Source organism: Molossus molossus, unplaced genomic scaffold (genome assembly GCF_014108415.1).
Source record: "Molossus molossus isolate mMolMol1 unplaced genomic scaffold, mMolMol1.p scaffold_m16_p_7, whole genome shotgun sequence".
Lineage (NCBI taxonomy): Eukaryota > Metazoa > Chordata > Mammalia > Chiroptera > Molossidae > Molossus > Molossus molossus.
In genome coordinates this window covers 95,605,364-95,623,474 of record NW_023425401.1, presented here as the reverse complement: position 1 = coordinate 95,623,474, position 18,111 = coordinate 95,605,364, and the positions used below count along the sequence as shown (strand labels likewise).

At 40.7% G+C, this 18,111-nt stretch overlaps 1 protein-coding gene across 2 annotated transcripts in view; it reads left to right on the top strand.

The window, feature by feature from the left end:
• Positions 1-18,111, top strand: part of CHCHD3 (coiled-coil-helix-coiled-coil-helix domain containing 3) — a 306,949-nt gene that overhangs the window by 240,088 nt on the left and 48,750 nt on the right. For both annotated transcript variants that reach the window (XM_036246997.1, XM_036246996.1), the window contains one exon: positions 7,965-8,035. In XM_036246997.1, coding sequence (XP_036102890.1) covers positions 7,965-8,035 — 71 coding nt within the window. The remainder of the gene's footprint in view (positions 1-7,964; positions 8,036-18,111) is intronic.

Here is an 18,111-nt window from a genome sequence, read left to right as displayed (position 1 = left end):
TGAATCCATCCACTTGATCAGGTTTGTGCATAGTTGTGTAGCTAATTAATGGAGATCCAGGCTCTGATGGTGGATTGGCTCGGGAGCCGCGGCTTGTTGACGGGAGTGGCATTGTGACCATGAGCCTCTGGCTTCCACCAGGAGAAGCCAGGCTCTATGCCAAGTGCTGAACTTACATTGTCTCATTGATAGAATCACCCTCAGAGATAAGGTCCTCATTTTAGATTTAAAAAGGAGACTCAGTTTAAAATAACCCAAACCATTTCTTGGTGTACCTTTTAGAAACAGAATACTGAATCTGATATACCATGAATCTGAACCACCGTTGGCAATTTGCAAGTTATTTAAATATTAGCTTTGATTTTCCTGTCTTGTAGACAGCAGGAGGGAAGGAGATAAAAGGAGAGTCCAGAGACAGTGGGATCAAGATCATGGGTTTGCGTGCCAACAGTGAAAGGTTCTTTAAGATGCCAGCTCCTCTATTCAGGGACCACTCTTCTCACAGAGGGGTCTCCAATTCCTTCCTCTGCTCCTCTCCCTGTAACAGGGTTCAGAGTATACTGGAGCACAGAGAAAGTGAGACTCCAATCAGCCATTAGGCTTTCTGGTAGAAGGTTTCCTTGGAGAAACACAGAAATCACCAGATCAACTAAATGTAGATCACTGGTGGTTCCTCAAATTCTATAGCTGTTAATATTGATGTGCTAAATTTTAGTTACATTACAGCGAGTCTCTTGATTCTCTCTGATTCTGTGAAAAGACAGGACGGTTGACGAGCCTTGAATTCTTTGGGGCCACCTAATGCCTTTCAGTAAGTGACTGTCTCAGGGCTCTGTGCCTGGAATTTGTATCCATGTTGCATTTTCAACTTTTAATTGGGTCCCAAATGCTTAGCTCTCATCTTGGGGAAAACGTACCTACCTGCATCTAGCTGATTACGTACGGGAGGGGGGGGGGGGGGCAAAAGTAGCTTCCCAGTTGTTCATCTGGAGAGTAAAACAACGACTAATAAATGCTAATACAAAGTCTGTTTCTCTTAGACTGTAAACCTACTTCTGTCCCACCCAGTGTTATAATGTAGTTCATGGGTGAGTGTTACAACAAAAAGCATAAAGAGTTTGTTTTGAATCTGTTTCACAATAGGAATGGTCTTATTGAAATTGTCAGAAGGAAGACTTCTGTGGATGTTTGTAAACACTAGACCTTTGTTTGAAGTAGCTAGCCAGGTAGAGTCACATTTGCGAATGCATGGCCTGTAGGAGGGTTGGAGACCTACAGTTAGTGTAAGTATAGATCAGCTTAGAAAGAGGAGAGCCCACTCTCTGCCAGGCTACTCACAGCGGAGGTCAGACTTGTTTCTTCTTCCGTTCACTCTTGCGAAACATGAGCAGAGTTGCTGCAGCCCTTGATGGCCAGTGAGTCGGTGTTATCCTCTGAGAACCAGATTTAATTTGTACCTCAGTGTGACGTGTGATGCAGTCGTGCCCACATCTGCATATGAAGCGTTTTGTAAAAGAACTGACAAGGGCTGTTAACAAATTTTCCTTGTGACCTTTGGATTTGTTCTTTGCTTCTGTGCTACAGGTCTGATCATATTAGGTATAATAGGAAAGAAATATGATTCAGAACCCGAGAAAAAGATTGCAAGAAGACTGTGTGTGCATGTTTTCTTTTGATCTAATTTAGACCGTGAAAACAGATACTTTTCAATCTAGCAGTAATGTGTGTCTGTGCATGTGCATTTTAAAATAGGCTTTTAAAGGATGGAAAATGGTAGCATGTCACATGTTTAGAAGCCTGGGCCACAGCCAGCCCCGAGAGGCTTGGGAAGGATGCCCACTCTTGTTGATTCCCATTTCCTTCCTACACTGTTGAAAAACTTTGGTCTTGGGTATCAGAATATCAGATGGGTATATCCCCCCACACCCCAGATTAGAAGTTTATGGGAAATTGGAAAGAAGCATCAGAAAACTTGCATCCAGGACCAACCACGCTGTTTTGTTCATGACTTTGTGCTGGCACTTCAGCTGTCTTAGCAGGTGTGATAAATTGGCTCAATAAACCCCAATTCCAAACTTCTTCCTTCCCTTTCTTTAGAAGTGAGAAGACAAAAATACTCAATTTCCCAACCTCTTTTACAGCCAGTGTTGTGCGTGATATATAATTCTGGCCCAAGAGATGTGAGTAGAAACCTCTGGAGAGGCTCCTCTTCCCTTGTTTACCTTCCCCTTCTTCCTTCCTTAGACCTGGGGCGTGATCAATGGAGGTGCATTAGCCTTCTTGAGACCAGGAGGATAAAAGCCAAATGCTAAGGGTGGCTGTGAAGGAATACAGAGAAGAGCCCATTTATTTGATGATACCATGGCACCTCCATCAGCTCTGGGTTTCCAACATCCAGGCTTCTTATTACGTGAGAGAAATAAACTACTTTCTCGTTTAAGCTCCTATTTGTAGCTTCAACTGTTATTGTACTGTTACTGCCGTTGAACACAATCTTAAGTGATATCCATTTCCTTTTTATGTGGCCGAGCAGACGGATGTGTTTGTCAGTTTGTAGGAGACATGGAATAAATGTAGTATTCCACTTTCTGCAGGTTATTCCATCTGCTTGAGGCTTGTCTCTGCCCTTCCTGTTTTAAATGAAAGCAAAAGCTGGAACGACGTTTAGCGTTAATGATGTCATTGTAACATTACTTTAGAGAGTCTGTGTGGCACGTGCTTTGCCGAGTGCTCTAAATACAGTGATAGCCAGGTGAGAGCCTTGCTCTTAGGCTCTCAGGACCAGCCGGGGAGACCACACATGAATGCATGTTGTCGATACAGTGCAGTCAGTGCTTTGGTAGAGACCACGGTGCAGTGAGAATGCAGAGGCGGGACGGACCCATCCCTGTAGGATGGGACCCATTCGTCTGTAGCAGGCTGCGTCGGACTTAGTGGCTTAGAACCACCACCACGTATTTCCCTCGTGATTCTGCAGGGCACGAATTTGGGCCGCTAGCTCTTCTGGTCTCACTCACACTGAGTTGGCTGAGGTCTGGGTGGTCTAGGCTGGCCTCGCCCAGGATGATTTTATTTTTCGTAGCCAGTAACATTCCCAACACTGCCCAGCCATCGTCTTCATATTTCTCATTTATCTCCAGGAACAGAAAACTAGGACAGGTGAGCAGTCTAAGCGAAATCAGTGGTTTAATGGAAGAAAAGATTTTTGTTTTTCCAAGATTTAAATTTATATTAAAGTAGCTTTTAAAAAATATAATCAAATGCTATCTATATTTTTTTTACTGTTCAAATAATTTTTAATAACAAGTAACATTTCAGTAGTGCTTACTATATATAACCCCAGGTACTAGTCAAAGAATCTTACATGAATTATCATATTTAATCCCCCAAAGAATCCTGTTAGGTCATTGTTGTTACTCTCCCCATGTCCAGATGTGAGGCCCCTGCCGGGTGGAGTGACTGTTCGGTCCGCAGGCACGGAGCCATCGTTGGCAGTCCGACCCGAAGCCCGTGCTCTTCGCCAGCACGCCGTCCTGCTGAAGGACGCTCCTCCGAGTGCAGCGGCTGCGGCGCGGCCCTGTGTCACGTGAGGTGCATTAGCAGTCGCGTACCGTGCAGCACCCAGGCCCCCAGCTCAGTTTGTTATCTGCGTTTTTAGTAATTGGTCCCTAAGTGCCTTAGATGGGAAGATGTTTTAATACAGAAAATGAAGGTGTCCATCATTTCCAGGACACCTTGACCTCTAATATAGGTGACAGAAACTTCTCCCAGATCTAGAATCATCCTGTTATTTTATTTTATTTTACTTTTCGTTGTTGTTATTAACCCTCACCTGAGGATATTTTTCCATTGGTTTTTAGAGTGGAAGGAAGGGAGGGAAAGAGAAACATGATGTGAGAGAGATACATCACTTGGTTGCCTCCTATACAAGCCTGACCTCAGGGCCAGGGATCAAGCCTGCAGCCCAGCTACATGCCCTTGACTAGGAATTATCCTGATATTTTAGAAATAGTTCATTTCTTAGCAACTCCTGGTATACAAAAAACAAACAAACAAAAGGCACGCCTTTATCAGATTTTTAATAGTGATAAAATATCTAAAAGATACTACCATCGTACTTTATAAGATCTACCTTCTCAAAGAAAATCTTGGTGGCCAGTATGTATTATACTACGTCAAACAATAAAAATTGATTTCAAAGGAAAAAAAGTTTTAATATTTGATTTAAATAACACTTACTTGCCACAAATCTATACCACTGCTGGACAGATCATGTCAAATATTTTACGTGATGTGGGTGGAGCAGGAAACTGTGCAGAATGAATATGAATGAAGATCTTTTTAAATTTTATGTGGTAAAGGACCTTGCAAGCATAGAAACAATATGGCGTACAAAATTGAAGAAAAAGTACTTTTATTTAGCAATGTGCGGACATTCTGCAAGAGCTTAGCAGCTTTAGAAAAGAAGGATCTCTTACTCTTTGAAACAGCATGGGGGACCTGGAGAGTACTATGCTAAGTGAGATAAACCAGTCAGAGAAAGACAAATATCACATGATCTCACTTTTATGTGGAATCTAATGAACAAATTAAACTGAAAACAAAATAGATGCAGAGACATGGAAGCATGGAACAGATTGATGAATCTCTGGGGCGGGGGGTATGGGACAGGAAGAGAATAACCAAAGAACTTACGTGTATATATGTATAACTCATAGACACAGACAACTGTGTGTAGAGGGCAGCGGGTGGGGTGGGAGCGGGGAAGAGGGGCTTAATGGGGAAAAGGGCGGGGCATCTGTAATACTTTCAACAATAAAGATAAATTTAAAAATAAATAAAAGCTTTCATAAAAAAATTTATACACACACACATATAACTCATGGACACACGAGTTATATTTATGAGTTCAATTTATATATATATCAACTTAGCCAAACTTTTCAGCATGTATGCCCTCACACATACTTTTATGTTCTAGCCATACTAAATAATTTATTGTTGTTAAATAGTTTCTTTTGGGGGAGAGGAGGTTGGGATACAATTTTTATATGTATTACAAAGTATTTATAACCAACATAACAACTGCCTGTGTACATCTCATTTTACGAACACTTCATTTTAAGAGAGGGAGCAATGCAGTGGAGCCCCACTGTGGACCTTCCCTGGTCCCTGTCTGCCTTCACCACCAAGCTGCCACTTGTGCAGATCGTCACTGGCATTTCTGTTTCCTAATCCTGTGTCATGCTGTTGTACTTTTCCAAACTTGACCTGAATTGCGCCCTTCTATGGCACATCTACAACTTTTTTTCTTTTCCCCATGTGTCCAATTCATTCTTTTTCACCACAGTATAGATTTTCACTGTATGAATACCCATTATTTATCCATTCTCCTCCTGGCAAGCATATGGGGGGGGGGGGGTGCAGAGCGCGCGTGCGCACACTAGCTAGAGTTTATGGTTGTTTGTTTTTAAAAGTATTTTCTGACACCAAAAGAAGTCTCTACTCCTTCTGAACTCCAGTAACACAACTTTTAAGTTAGCATTCGTGCCCTTCGTTATAATTTTTTTTCCCTTTTATATCAGATGGAAAGCTCTGTGAGGACCGAATTCCCCAAGGTGAACATTGTCGGGATAATAAGTATTTGATTTTGTTGAATGAATTACACTTTGTCTATGTACAGATCTTCAGCATCTTTGTGTTTATCCCCTTAGTTACATGGTGGTGCCTCCTGGTGACTTTTCTTTGTAGAAAGCTGCGGGTAACAGGCCACCGAGGTGGAAATATGGGACATAAATAAAGATAAAAACTTTAAATTGAGAAATTGTTTGCTAAGTTTGCAGGCAGTGCAGGAACAGGTATTTTGTGTTTAGCATCCCAGGGAAAAGTTTGGCAGAATCGAATAATTTTACCTGCACTTGGCATTACAAACAGAGGGGAGCTCACCAATTCATATTATGGGAAGACTCTTGCCTTTGTTCATCATTCTTATTAGAAAGCTTAGTATTTGCTTTTTGATCATTTTGAACTTGTACCCGGAATGGAATTGCCCAAATTCGTTCTTTTTCTCTGAAATTATTTTATTACGATGTTGATCTTTCTCTGCAAAACCACTTAGCAGGTTTCACGGCTTACTGCCTATCGAATTTGATTTCTACAACAGCTATGGCCGAGATAAACAGGTCTGGAATCTTCCATATTTTACAGGTTAGGGACACTGGAAGGGAAGTGTGGGGGAGGCTGGGGGACCTGCTAACGGTCCTAGAACAGTACCAGAAACCACATCTTTCAACCTAGCGCTGGCCCTGTCTGGACATTAGAGTTTCAGTGCTTAAAATAATCGAAAGTGTTAATCAAGATGTTATTGCTTTGTGAGCATGTTAATAGATAATTCAGGAACATGATGCTCACTTGACAGTGTATCATCGTAATGTAATGTGGGGAGTTTCTCATCAGTGTTAGTGGTGATTGGTGAGTGCCTCTTTACTGCCCTCTTTGTTAGAAGGGTTCAAAGAAAAGCTTCAACCAAACATGGCAAAGAGCATTTGTGACTGGTGTGTATTTTAAGGGAAAGAAAAATCTTGATAGGAAGGTGTGACACAGCCTAAAGGTAAAATATCTGAGAAGACAAATGGCTTTTTGATAGCTTGAGACCTGCTGATGAATGAAAACTCTTCGGTATATAGACTGGTGCGACTGATCACTCAAATTCTCATTTTTAAAAATGCAGAAGCAGTACACTTAGAATATTGTCTTCATGTCAGAAATGCACCTTCGTGCTTGAAAATGATAAAAAATTACAATCGATCTTTACAACTGTTCTGTTCATCTTTATTGATCAGGTGCAAGAAAGATAAATCGCAGCCCAAATAAGATTATAGTAAATGTTAGCATTGGAGGGGACTGGAGGTTGATAGAGAGCCATTCATCATCTCAAATGGTGACCTGTCCATTCTGCAGCCACCCTGAGTCGGCTGCCTAATCACATACCTATTGATTTTATCTACATCCAGCAAACCTGGATGTGACTGTCATTGGACAACCCAGATTGTTAAACGCACAGGGGTCACTGGTGTGAAGAGGATTTCATTTTCATTTTCTCACCAACCAACAATGACTTATGAAAAAATAAACTACCCCTAGTAATGCATGAAACCTGAGTGATTAGAGAATTGCACAATAGACCACTGCATTGTGTTCTTTTGTACTGGGATGCATTTCGCAGGATATTTCATTGAGTCTAAAGGCTCATGGGGTCATTGAGGCCACCGCTGCAGACAGGTTTCAAAGTAACCAGCCAGAATGGATAATGTTTAATTTTAAGTCCCCAGGAAAGGTGTTACTTTGCTGTTACAACTTGATTTATGTTGCTTATGTATTCATTCGTATAATAGTGGAAATAGTTTTTGGTATAAGAATTACATAAATCCACCCCTTTGTTCTTACTGATTAACTTGTTGTAAATGTTGATGTTCGTGTGATCACATGGATGTGATTGAGCACTTTCTGTTCCCTAAATAATCCAATTTGAAGACACAAGTCCAGTGTGAGAAGCAGTGATTCTCTGATATCCTAGGTGGACCACTGGAATAATAGGCAAATGTAGTATGTGTGAATTTCATCTTTCAGTCTCAAGCATCTTTTTATCTCAAACAGTAGTCAATTCCAAATAAGGGAGATCTAAATAATCCTTCAAAAATACGTTAGGAATTTTATCAGAAGGATCAAATAATGATGAATTGTATCATTCATCATTGATACAATGATGAAAGTTGATACACTATGAAAGTTGACTGTAATTTCAACCTATATACCTGTACAGAATCCACTCCACTTGTGCAAGAGATCTTTCTCCTACTGCTTGAGTGGCTGAAAAGAGAGCTTATGTATTTTTTGTCATTGTACATCTTGCACACATTTTGTCCTCTTGGAAAATGAAAACTGTGTTCAATCTTTATCCGCAGAGCTCAGAGTTCTACAAAGTCACCACTGAACAATATCAGAAAGCTGCTGAAGAGGTGGAAGCCAAGTTCAAGTGAGTTTTTAATAGTATTATAATTACTGTTCTTGACAAGATGAAAGGACAACTGGATTGCTTTTTGAACAGGAGATAGTTTGGTATATAGCCCTCTGGAATACTTGGAAATATGTTTCAGTGGTTGAGATGGATCCCTGTTATCTGCTATAGTGGAATTCAAATGCAAGGAAAAGACATCCCATGAAAGCTTGTTACAACTCAATTTTATGAATTAAGGAAATAGCAATGGTAATAGAATTTTCATTTGGAATAACACATAAGATAGGATACCCTTGTCTATGAAGGTGATATTAAATTGCCACCTCTATTAATAGAAACATACAAACCATTCACATTCGTATAATAAAATTATGGGCATGTCCAGTTGGGGTGTCCCCTTTTCTCATGTTTAAGCTGTTTTCATTTCTTCATGTGTACCTTGACCGCATTTAAATCACAGACTTTACCTTACCCTCGATTATGAAGGTGACGTTAAGTTGCTACCTTTGTTAATCCTTGGAATGTTTAAGTGAATGTTCTGTAATTGATGGAACAAAGTGTCCGTGACCCATAGCCTTGTGCTTTTCCTCTGCTGCCAGTTCTCACATTAGATAAGAAGACATCATTCAGGATTTTCCTGGGCTGTATAAATAATTTTATTGTATAACCTCTGTTATTAGCACATGCGCAAATTAGCAAAGCAAAATAAAGGTGCTGTGGCAGGTGCGGTTGAAAGAGTGCATTGGGCTCTGACCTCCTTCCTTGTGTATGTTTATAAGCATTTGATAAAATGATTAAACCCTAAGGTGGAACGTTAGTACTTTCTGTTATAGTGCAATTTGTGTGGGAATAGATACTAGTGTTCTTTTGTTTTGTTTTGTTAATCCTCACCCGAGGATATTTTTCCATTGATTTTAGATGGTGGGGGGAGGGTGATGGAGAGGGGGGAAGAGAGAGTTTGAGAGAGACAGAGACAGAGGCAGAGGCAGACATCGATTGATTGCCTCCCGCACGAGCCTGACCGGGACCAGGGATCAAACCTGCAACCCAGGTACGTACATGCTTTTGACTGGAAATTGAACCCGTGACCATTCTGTCCACAAGCTAATGTTCAGACTGCTGAGCTAAACTGGCCAGGGCAATATTAGTGTAATTTTAATATTGTTTTAAAGATGGTTTGAGGTATATTTAAACAGACAAAAACCTCCATTCTTCTTTAGTGAATTACTCTTTAGGGGCAGGAAGGAGAGACCTCCAAGAATGGGGCATAAATCTCACTTTTGAAGGGTTAATGTGCTATCTTAAGAATTCAGATAGTGAATTGCACGTAGACCTGATTTTAAAGGTACACAACACGTGTATTTTTATGATTTTTATCTTTCCCTCTAATGACAAGCAATATTTTTTAACCTTTTTGTCTCAATACCATGAGAACCTTTGACTTGGCACCCTGAGTGTTTCTTCATTATAAGGTAATAGCTATACAAATAACTAAAGTTGGAAAGAAATAAAAGGAAATGAATTCTTACTAGAATGATCTATGAAGTCACCATAAAGAAGATAGTTTAGCTGAGGCTTAAAGAAGAGTTTTGGTACAAAGGAAAGGTATTCAGAAGAGAAATCATATAGTTGGCAGGTGACAAGTTAGTTAAGATCAGTGGTTTGACTCAGAGAGACCAGTGCAATATAAAGTTGGAAAGGTCAGTAGGGTCATTCATTAGCTCTTGTGCTGAGAACTACTTGGTCTTCATTTAGCAAGAAGTCTTTGGAAGGTATTTGACCAGGTGAGTACCTGGATTTCTGTGCTCCATTAGGAATGTTAGTGAATTACTGAGTGTGAGGTTTAATTGGAGGAATGAGAAACAAGACTGGATGTACTAGTTGAGAGGTCTCAATAAATGAGAGAGGAAAAAAAAGAGACCAATGCAAAAAAAGGTCATTGGAAGATGAGACGTGATGAGTGACTGGTGAGTTGGCCAGGGCCGCCACAACGAAGCATCACAGACTGTGGCTTACGCAACCAAAGTTTATTTTCTCACTGTTCTTGAGGGTGAATTTCAAGATCAAGGTGTCCACAGGGTTGGTTTCTTCTGAGGCTTCTCTCCTTGGCATACAGATGGCTGTTTTCTCCCTGTCTTCACGTGGTCTTCCCTATCTGTCTCCTGATCTCCCTCTCTTAGAAATCACATTTGACTAGGGCCCATTCTTTTGACTTCATTTTTACTTAACTACCTTCATCCAAATACACTTTCTGAAGTACCATGCATTAGGACTTCAGCATATAAATTTGTGTGTGTGTGGTGAGGGAGGGACACAGTTCAGCCCATAACACCTGGATAGAAGGGGCAAAGGAGACGTTAGCAGATTTGAAATTTGGTGGCAGCTGGAATTTATAAAGTTGAGTCTGGTTTTAGGTGAGAAGACTGTCTCTTCTGAAGCCCTGCCCATACTGTATCATTTAGCCTGGGCTAGCCTACTGGAGAAGGAGAGGCTACCAGGGTGGGAACCTTTTTCTAACCTCAATCGCAGGCCATACAAAATTATCAACCTAAAAATCAGCCTGCTCTATTTGGTCAGCTCGTTTGGTGAGGCGTGTGATGTCAGCTGGTATGCCCTCGGGCCGGACGTTCCCCACCCCGGTACACGGAGCACAGAAATAAGTGTCATGATGACTTACCTTCTCCGAGGCTACGTGGACCTGTAGGCTAGAGTCAATTCTAAGCAGAGCCTCAGCAGCATTCTTTCTCTTATCTTTATAACATATCACTCTTTATTATATCCTCCTCACATCTGTAGTAAAAAATGTAGCGTTTTTCAAGGAGAGGTCTTTGTACCCAGCTCCTGCGTGGTAACCTGTAAAACCTTGGTATTTCCCAAGTGATAAAAGTCCCTTTATTAGTCATGATGGGCCCCTCGGCCACGTGCTATCAGCTCAACCTCTGGGGAATTGGTGCTGGAGACTGAATTCAACCTCCTAGGCAGTCAATGTAGCAGCCTTTGTAAGGAGGCTTGAATGAAACCAGGCATTGAAGGTTCGGTGAGCTTCTCTGGCTGGTGATACTCTATGTTGTCACACACCGATACCAGAGGATAGTGCCTTTGGGGACCATGCATTTGGAACCCTCCCAGATTCTGCTGTATGTGTCTCTTCCTTTGGTTGGTATCATTTTCCATAATAAGTTGTAACTCTAAGTTTAGTAGCTTCCTGTGAGATCTGTGAGTCTTTTTAGTGAATTGTCGAAGTTTATGGTGACCTGTCGAAGATTTGGGAACCCCTTGGACTTGCAGATGATGTCAGAAGTGAGGACGGTCTTGGGGACCCTTGCCTTAGACTCTGTAGTTTGGCTGTCTCTAATACAGACAAACCCCCAGGTTTTATATACTGTGAAGTACCTTTAAGAGCTAGTTTTTCAGAGTAACTTTCATTATGTAATTGTTTTTCCAGCTACTACTTGCTAGACTGAGCTTCCTAGAATATTATATTTTGATTTGCAGTGAGTTCATTAGCTTCACACCTAGGAAGTGGTAGTGCTTTGGCTGTAAGAGATGCTTTTACCCTCTTTGAAGGCCCAGAGATTACGCAGGGAATTCTGTTTCACCTTGGGAATCTGGCCGTCCAGGGACTCCTGACGGCTTCATTCTAACCTGGGCAGTGTACTCTGGTCTGTCCACTGCATGCAGCCGTCCTGTGTAGGCACAGGCCCTGAAGGACTTTGAGGAGGGTTTAGTTCATCTTTTTCTGGTGGAGGGATTCATTTGGGTGCATCTTTGCTACAGGAGATGGAAGCTTTTTAAATTGTAATTATAAGAGTGATATTATATACCTGATGGGGGCCACACAAAATCCCCAGATAGAGAAAGCAAGCTGAGAGCATTTGAGACTGTATGCACTGAACACCGTCCCATCCATGCATCCTGCCGTGATGACTAATGGAATTATTTTAGGGATGCTTAAATATTAACGAACAGTTCAGGTCCTCAGTTTACAGTTTTGGCAATAAAACATGGAAACACTTTAGATTTAATGGGATTTTTCTGCTGTATCAATACCTTGTTCATTCCTAGAGCTCCTAGGTGATAGGCCCTCTGCTGATTCTGAATGTGCTGCTGGGAAGGAGGCCGGGAGGGCCTTGCAAGCATGGAACTCGGACGTCAGCAGAGGGGAGAGCAAGAGGAAGGCAGGCTTTTAAAACAGAGCTTTTTACAAGCACGAAGTTAGGTCTACTGTGATGGGATAATTACATCCCTAATAAGTGTCACGTTATTAAAAGTACTGTTTACCATTTTTTCCAGTGGGAATTAAACAATTTGTAGACAAAGAATTTGTGCTGTTTACTTGCCTGCAAGAACATTTTCCCTAAATAGCTTTAACATTTTAGCTATTAAACTCAAATCACTGAGCAAATCCAGCATTTTTTTACAGCTAGTTTTTATTCAACAGGTAACCTCTTCTTTTCCTAGTCCAACTACAACAGTCACTGTTCGCACTTCATGCCACCTTTACCACCCTCTTATTGGCTACAGCAACGTATGATGCTGCTTCCTACTTCTATGGTGATGGTATCAGGTGGTAGCTCAGTTTACTGAGAATCATGCCCTGTATTAATCCTTATTTTCCACCTTATAGGTATTAAATACAATATCATCCTAAATTAGGTTACATTGATAATGCTTAGCAAGGTCTTGCACAAGGTAAATGCCCAATAAAGACGAGATTTGATTATTTTTATTATTATATTACATGTTGTAATAGATCATGTTTGTTATAATATTATTTTATGTCCAACTCAGGTTATGAAACTGTGCACCATAGGAGAAATTTCTATTGTAAACAAAAATCTAACCCCCCCAAAAAAAAACCAACATAAGAAAGAGTTCTCATCCTCAGGGAGCTTGCAGGCCAGCGGGCGACAGCATGTAAAGCACTCGGGACAGGGTGGCCAAGCAGTGTGGGCAGAGTGCCACAGGGCCTGTGTCTTGATCAGCCTTAGCATCTGATCTCTTCGGGTGGATTAGAGCCAGTATAGCACACATGCAACAAGGTAGTGTTGGTACCAGAGTGTTATGTACATGAGATTTTAAAAAATTTTTATTGAAGAGTTTTATTCTGTCCCAGAGTAAAATACTTGTTTTAATATTGCAAGGTGCATTGCAGGTATGCTGGGCTGCCAGCTATTATTGGGGCCCAAAGTGCTCCAGTGACCCAGAGGGCTTGGAAGATGCCTGTGCTCATGCACTGAGAGCATGTAGACTCAGTATTTACAGTTTTTCTTCTTGAAATAGGCCAGGACATCTGAAACAGTCTACAGGTGTTGCCATAGCACCTGCTTGGATGCTCAGAATGCCTCAGAAATGTGTTCAGTGTCATGCATTGTGGGTCCTCCAAAGGTTTTGGTGTTAACATGCAAGCAAACCGTATTAAACAGTGTTATCTAAATGATGGCTGCCATGTACTGAAATTAATAATGAAACCAAGTTACAAAACATTTTCTTGTAGAGCTTTATAAAAGACATAACATTAAAAATTTATAGAAACAAGTATTAGCCCTGGCCAGTGTGCTCAGTGGTTACAGCCTCAGCCTGTGCACTAAAGGGCCAGGGGTTTGATTCTCAGTCAAGGGCACATACCTGGATTGCAGGTTCACTCCCCAGCCCCGGTCGGGGCACAAGTGGCAGGTAGCCAATCAATGTGTCTCATATCGATGTTTCTTTCTCTCTCTTCCTTTCTCCCTCTCTCCCCTTCCCCTCCTCCTCTTCCTAACATTCTCTCTAAAAGTAAATGGAAAGAATATCCTCAGGTGAGGATTAACAGAAAACAAATATTAAGTAAATATAAGACAAATATCAAAGGAATGTGGACTATTTTAAAGGAACTGTAAACCTTGTGAAGATAATATAATATCAAACACATGAAAAGCATTTTAGAGACAACTGGCATTTCATTCCCATGCTGTTCTTTAGATAATGAATCAGATTCTACCTTCCACAAAGGAAAACAGTCTGTATGTGGGAGGCGACACAGACCTGTGGAAGATACTTTTGCAGGGCTTTTGTTAGAGGTGTACCTTTCCAGCGTGGCCTCCGGTCCTCGGAGAGATGAAGCGTTCATAAAGGAGTAGGGTTCTGTGAAACCGTGCGTGGAATACTGGAAACAGAGTGTGTGCCAGATCGGGGCAGGCCTTTCCCCTGTGTCCGTGAACGACGTATCGAAGCCTGACTTAAAAACCTAGGCTCTCGGTTATCCTCGTAACATAGTGAAAGATTTGTTACCCTGTGGGAGAAGTTTAGGTATTTTAGAGTGTCTGAGGAATGTGCTGCCAAGTTCTTTTTTTTATTAATTTATTTTTGTTACAGATGTTTCTCCTTTTTCCCCCATTGACACCCTCTTCCCCATCACTCTGCCCACCCCATCCCCAGCTTTGTTGTCCATGTCCATTGGTTATGCGAACATGCATATAAGTTCTGTGGTTTATCTCCCCCCCCCCACCCCCTCTTCTGAGGGTTGTCAGTCTGTACCTTACTTCTATGTCTCTGGGTCTATTTTGTTCATCAGTTTGTTTAGTTCATTATATTCCACAAATAAGTGAGATCACGTGGTATTTGTCTTTCTCTGATTGGCTTATTTCACTTAGCATAATACTTTCCCAGTCCCTCCATGTCATCCCAAAGGATAAGAGATCTGTCTTTCTTACAGCTGCATAGTGTTACATTGTGTATATGTACCACAGCTTTTTTATCCACTCAGCTATTGATGGACACTTGGGCTGTTTCCAGATCTTAGCAATTGTAAATAGTGCTGCTATGAACATAGGGGTACATATATTCTTTCTGATTGGTGTTTCAAGCTTCCTAGGATATATTCCTAGAAATGAGATTATTGAGTCAAATGGCAGTTCAATTTTTAATTTTTTGAGGTAACACCATAGTGTTTTCCATAGCGGCTGCACCAGTCTGCATTCCCACCAGCAGTGTACTAGAGTCCCCTTTTCTCCACACCCTCGCCAACACTTGTTGTTTGATGATTTGTTGATGGCGGCCATTCTGACAGGTGTGAGGTGATACCTCATTGTTTTAATTTACATCTCTCTGATGATTAGTGATGTTGAGCATTTTTTCTCTTGGCTATTTGTATGTCTTGTTTGGAGAAGTGTCTCTTTAGGTCCTTTGCCCATTTTTTAATTGGGTTCTTTGTCTTTCTTTTGTTGAGTTGTATGAGCACTTTATATATTTTGGAAATTAACCCCTTATCTGATGTATCATTGGCAATTATGCTCTCCCATTTAGTGGGTTCCCTTTCTATTTTGATGGTTGTTTCTTTTGCTGTGCAGAAGCTTTTGAGTTTGATGTAGTTTCATGTGTTTATTTTTTCCATTGTTTCTGTTGCCTTAGGTGATGTATCAGTGAAAATTCTACTGCGTATCATGTCTGAAATTTTGTTGCCTACATTTTCTTCTAGGACTTTTATTGATTCACGAGTCACATTTAAGTCTTTTATCCATTTTTAGTTTATTCTTGTATATTGTGTAAGTTGGTGGTCTAGCTTCATTTTTTTGCATGTAGCTGTCCAATTTTCCCAACACCATTTATTGAAGAGGCTGTCTTGACTCCATTGCATGCTCTTGCCTCCTTTGTCAAATATTCATTGAGCATAATGTCTTTGGTCAATTTCTGGGTTCTCTGTTCTGTTTCATTGATCTATGTGCCTGTTCTTGTGCCAGTACCAGGCTGTTTTGATTGCAGTGGCTCTGTAAAACTCTTACAGATAAAATGGACTTTGTAAATATTATATATATTCAAAAGTTTTCCTCGCTGTAAAACCCTTCAACTTTAAAATTTCTTGGTTTTATTAGGATTTCACTTCGGCACTGCTGTTCTCTTTCTCTTTGGGGTGTGTGGTTTTAATAGCTATGTAGGAACTTCTTACTTAATATCGATAGGTTCTTGGAAACTTGGAATTTAAGCAAAACAACGTAGAACAATACAAGTGTTACCATAGGCTGACTGATAAAAATGAGACAGAGTTAAGTTCCTATGTCATATTTCTGGCCACCAAACTTCTGAAACTAGAAATAAAACCAACCTTCTAAATAAAGACCCAAAACACTTCTTCTTTTTTTTTTTAATCCTCACCCAAGTTTATTTTTCTATTTATCTTCAGATAGAATTGGGGTGGGGGGAGAGAAACATTGATGTGAGAGAAACACATGGACTGGTTGCCTCCCGCACGACCCGACCAGGGCCAGGAAAGAACCGCACCTGAGGTACGTGCCCTTGACCGGAATCGAACCCACAACTTGTGGGTTGGGGGGCCGACGCTTTAACCGTTGACCCAAACCTGCCAGTGCTTAACACTTCTAATATTAAACATTTGAAATAAATGTGACCTGTCCATTTAAGAAAGTTGAATAAACACAAATAAGATAATAATTTTCCAGCCTGCTGATTCCAGTTCAGGGTTGTGGGTGGACAGAAGACCCTTCCATGGCAGGGTCACTCACTCCGCACCCCACCACTCAGGCTGGGGCAGTTTAGACACACCAGTGAACCTCAAGTACAATCTTGGGGACGTGGGAGGAAACCAGAGTCCCCAGAGAAAACTCACAAAGACACAGAGAAGGTACGAACTTTACACAGACAGTAGCTCCAACTGGGAATCGCCCGCGCCCCCCCCCCCTTAATTATAACAAAAGGATAGTGGAGAAAGTGACAGTATTCGAGGACCAGCTGTACTACGAATGAGTTAGTGAAGCTAAGGATGACACGCCAATGGTATCAGCAGGTGTTTCTAGTGTTCTCTGTAATTACACATGTGGATCATGGATGATTTTAAGCAACGGTGTTTAAAGATCCTGCTTAATTGGCTATAAAATAATTAAATAAGCTTTTGACTGGCAAATTTATAATTCTTTTAGATGCATGAAGCAGCGCGCCTGAATGTCAATGTGACTTCATTTTGCAATATTAGATTAATAGAACTAATTGTGCTTCAGGTGCAAAGTTTACTCTGATTAATAGTCTCAGAACTCTTCTGGAAGTTTAGTCAAGTAAATTTATGTTACTTACCTTTATGCTTAAACTTTTAATTAAAACTGATCTCAAAAGTTTCTGGCTTGCTGTGCTTCTCTCTCCATTTTCTCCAAAGTTGAGCTCCTGCAATTTTTCAGTGACTCCAGCTGCCTTATTGACTATCTTGCCTTATCAAAAGGATTAAAATTATATACTGTTGTACACATATTTGTATCTCCAGCTGACAGGTACCCTGCTCATCGTCTCTAACACATATTGATGTCTACTTATAACCTACTTTAGTGCTGCGTGAATGGCTATGATATACCAAATGCACATGATAAATGTTTTATCTCTGATTCTCATTGATCAGTTTTCTAAATGATCAAATGGTTTATCTCAGTAAGACACTAATTCACATTGATCAGATTCTAAATGACCAAGTTGACTTGGTTTCTGCTGAACACAAATTGTATTAAAACAACATTACTTGCACATGCCGCCTTTTCTAATGCACGAGTTCTGTTACCAGCAGTTACATTATGATGAGAGTTATTGTATTATAAAGATGTCTCCTTCATAATGAAAAGTTTACACAAGAAGAAGAGAACGTGATATTACAGGAAGAACAGAGCTTCGGGCAAGGATTTGGGCTTTTACTAATTAAATTCTACATTTGTGTTGGGCCTTTCTTCCTTCTTTTTTAATTTGAAAGGCTGTGAGCAGGAAATACAGCAGCTGCAGTGGTGACATTTTATTCCCTATGGTCCTCAGAGCCAAGTAACATCTTGATTACTTGGTAAGAGACGTAGTAATTGAAGAGGCAAAATTCTAGGTAAAGTAAATATACCTATACCCTTTGTGCTTGAGCTTGGTCAGAATGGCCTCTTTAGAAGTTTTGGGCTATTTGTTGGTTTTTGTTTTTTAAACATCAGTTCACCGATGTCAACTCCTACAGCATTTCAGGTACCCTCTAGAGTTTGTGCCTTGTGTTGCTGGAGGAAGATTTCAATTCTAAAATGGAAAAGTACTGTTTATGAGCTAAGAATGTATCTTTGTATAAGAAACTACATGACAACCACACATTC